Source organism: Eutrema salsugineum, unplaced genomic scaffold, assembly GCF_000478725.1.
Source record: "Eutrema salsugineum unplaced genomic scaffold, Eutsalg1_0 scaffold_2, whole genome shotgun sequence".
NCBI classification, from domain to species: Eukaryota; Viridiplantae; Streptophyta; class Magnoliopsida; order Brassicales; family Brassicaceae; genus Eutrema; species Eutrema salsugineum.
The window spans coordinates 14,324,866-14,328,285 of record NW_006256829.1 but is presented as its reverse complement, the minus strand read 5'-3'; the positions used below and the strand labels follow the sequence as shown (position 1 = coordinate 14,328,285).

Here is a 3,420-nt window from a genome sequence, read left to right as displayed (position 1 = left end):
AAACCCCATCGTTCTTGAGGATCTCAATCTACCCATAGCCTGTGTTTGTTTGTTTGTTATGATATAGTTAGACATGAAATCTCTTTATATAATCGCTTTTTTGTGTAAATTATATTATATTTCCCACTTTGGTTCGTGTCTGGCACTTTCAAACACACTTAGAAGACGTGCTAAGTTGTTTGTTTGCAAAAAATAATCGTTTGTGGGGAAACTTAAATGTAACAGATTTTTCTGCAACTTTTAATAAGTTTGATATTTTTTTAGTATCTATATACTTAGTGATTTGTTTACGTGTCGCGCTCACAGTGAGTTTCAGAGTGTTTTGTTTATATGTCAGTTCCAAAATGAGTTTCGGCTGCAAAAATACCGATTAGCTCCAATTTGTAATTAAATGTTATTTTTTATTAGTTTTTATGTGATGATATATTAAAAAAATACTTAAAACAAATCGGTCTAAATTATTATGGTTTAATGCTTAATTTCGTAGTCAATCAAACTGTTTTTAAAATTATATAAAACCAAAATTTAAAAATAATTTATCAAAAACGTTTTTAAAAAAAGAAAACAAACAAATGGAATCTATATCTCGTATGGAATGGTGTATATAGCACATCGACCATTTAAAAAAAAAATATATATATATATAGATTAGTATTCTCGATAATACCATTTCTGTTTCCAAAATTTAGAAAAAAAAAACTAACAAAAATGTTAAAAAAAACGAAAAATAGAATCTATTTAAAAGTAATGAACTTTAGTTTCTAAATTAAAGAATATCAAAATTTAAAAAAATATTTAATAAACAAGTAAAAAAAAGAATCTATATATCTAACTAACTAATGGAATATCGTTTAAAAAACAAGGAAATCATCTCTAACCAGTGGCGGATCTATATATCTAACTAACTAATGGAATATCGTTTAAAAAAAAGAAAATCATATCTAACCATTGGCGGATCTAGAAAGAAATTTAGTTGGGAACACAATATCTAATAAAAAGTAAAAGAGAAAAGAATAAAAAATCTATATATCTAACTAATGGAATGTCGTTTGAAAAAAAAAAGAAATCATATCTAACCAGTGGCGGATTTAAAAAGAAATTTAGTTGGGGCATTATTTTATAAAAGTTGGGGACACATGACCCCATTCAGCTTTTACTACGTCCGCTCCCGTCTTTAACTAATGGAATGTCTCTAATTATTATGATAGATAGGTTAGTGTTTATCATTTCTTATGTTTATAGGATTTTTTATGATTTAGTATAAACATCAGCCAGTTTTCTCTAATTCTCTCACAACTTGTTCAACATATTTCTTCTTCTTCGTTCTAACTAAAAATTTATGGAGTCATCAGGTAAACATATACTAATGTTTTTCTAAACAAGTATTAAATAAGAAATAACTTAAATCATATTGGTCCAAATTATTATGTTTTTATTTACTCTCGTTTATATTGTTTTTATAATCATGTTTTCAAACATTAAAATGTAAGAAAATCTACCAAACAAATATACTCAACAATAGAGAATAAAAAACAAATGAATTCAAACTACTATTAGATTTCCAAACAACCAAATAAAAAATAATATAGTCCGCGTCTTGTTAACTAATTTTACTTGATTAGTAATGACAAAATTAACTAAAAGAAACAAAATAAAAGTTTTAGTGATAAATATTCAAGGCACGAAAGAAATCTGTTTTATAATATTAATGTGATGAAAACTGAATTAGTTTGAGCATCACATGTACTTAATTTTAGTTTATATATATAACAAGTTCAATGATTTATAAATTATTGGATGCTCTGCATTTAATTCCTGCTAAATTATATAATGTGATATATTAAAAAAAACCTCTGCAATATTAAAGTTAATAAATTTAATTTTTGACGGTTTTTATGTACATAGTATAAGATAGTATAATAAAACATATAATACACAACTATATCTATCAAAACTTTAAAATATATTAGATTTGTAAAATGGTTTATACATATGTAGATTTCCAAAATTTTGAATATCTATGTTCACAAACCAAGTTTTTGATAGTTTTATATCATTCACTCAAAAGCCTGTGTCCAAGAAATTAATAAGCTCTGTTCGGCATTCTTCTGGTCAAGCCCAGTTTTAAATTTAAAAAAAAACTAAAAGAGCTTGGAAGGATATATGCATCCCAAAGAAGAAGGAAGTTTAGGGCTGAAGTCACTAGAAGAAGCAAACAAAGTGAGTTGTCTAAAATTGGTCTGGCGAATCCTCTCTGGAAAGGACTCACTTTGGGTGAATTGGGTGCAGCGTCAGCTTATTCGAAACGGATCATTCTGGGTGGTTAGGGACACCACAACTCTGGGTTCATGGATGTGGAAGAAAATCCTCAAGTATAAAGATTTGGCGAAGCTATTTCACAAGGTGGAGGTGAGTAATGGTAATAAAACTTCTTTTTGGTATGATCAATGGTGCGATATGGGTCGTCTGATTGACAGAGTTGGTGAGTGGGGATTCTTAGATATGGGAATTACTCAACAAGCAACCGTGGGGATGGTGATTGTAAGAGTGTAAATGTGGTAGAGTTCGATACTCTCTATATATTATTGAGGACTATATATATAGAGTTACAGAGGAAACCCTAAACATATACATGGGTATATTTGTACATATCTATATATTCTAACACGCCCCCTCAGTCGGATCGGGAGGTTTACGAACGCTCAGACTGGATTTAAAATCGAGGAAGAGTGTTGTAGGAAGTCCTTTGGTGAAGATATCCGCATATTGCAAAGCAGAGAGGACATGAAGGACACGTACTTGCCCAATAGCAACTCTTTCCCGCATGAAATGAAGATCAATCTCAACATGTTTTGTGCGTTGATGCTTCACCGGGTTTGTCGACAGGTAAACAGCACTAACGTTGTCGCAATACACTATCGTTGCACGGGTGAGTGGACATTTCATCTCAAGGAGAAGATTACGCAACCAAGTAGCTTCGGAGACTGCATTGGCAACACCTCTGTATTCAGCTTCTGCACTAGACCGTGAGACCGTGACTTGTTGTTTAGAAGACCATGACACTAAGTTATCTCCCAGAAAGACACATTAGCCGGAGGTTGATCGACGGACATCCTGCCCAATCGGCATCGGTATAGACGACAAGATTTGTTGGTTTGGAGCGATAAAGTTGCAGTCCATGAGAGATAGTACCTTTGATGTAGCGAAGAATGCGTTTCAAGGCATTGAAGTGAAGAATGCGTTGAAGTGAAGAGATAGTACCTTTGATGTAGTGAAGAATGCGTTTCAAGGCATTGAAGTGACTTTCCCGAAGATCGTGCATGAACAAACAGATTTTTTGGACGGCAAAGGATATGTCAGGCCTCGTAAATTTGAGGTATTGTAATGCACCAGCAAGGCTCCGGTACAAGGTTGGATCAG

General features: G+C 31.9%; 1 protein-coding gene across 1 annotated transcript in view; it reads left to right on the top strand.

The window, feature by feature from the left end:
- The window catches only part of LOC112086549, a 2,612-nt gene extending 2,264 nt beyond the window's left edge, over nucleotides 1-348 (top strand). The window contains 1 exon segment of the mRNA XM_024155518.1: nucleotides 338-348. Within this exon segment, the coding sequence (XP_024011286.1) occupies nucleotides 338-348 (11 nt within the window).
- Nucleotides 349-3,420: the final 3,072 nt, after the last annotated feature.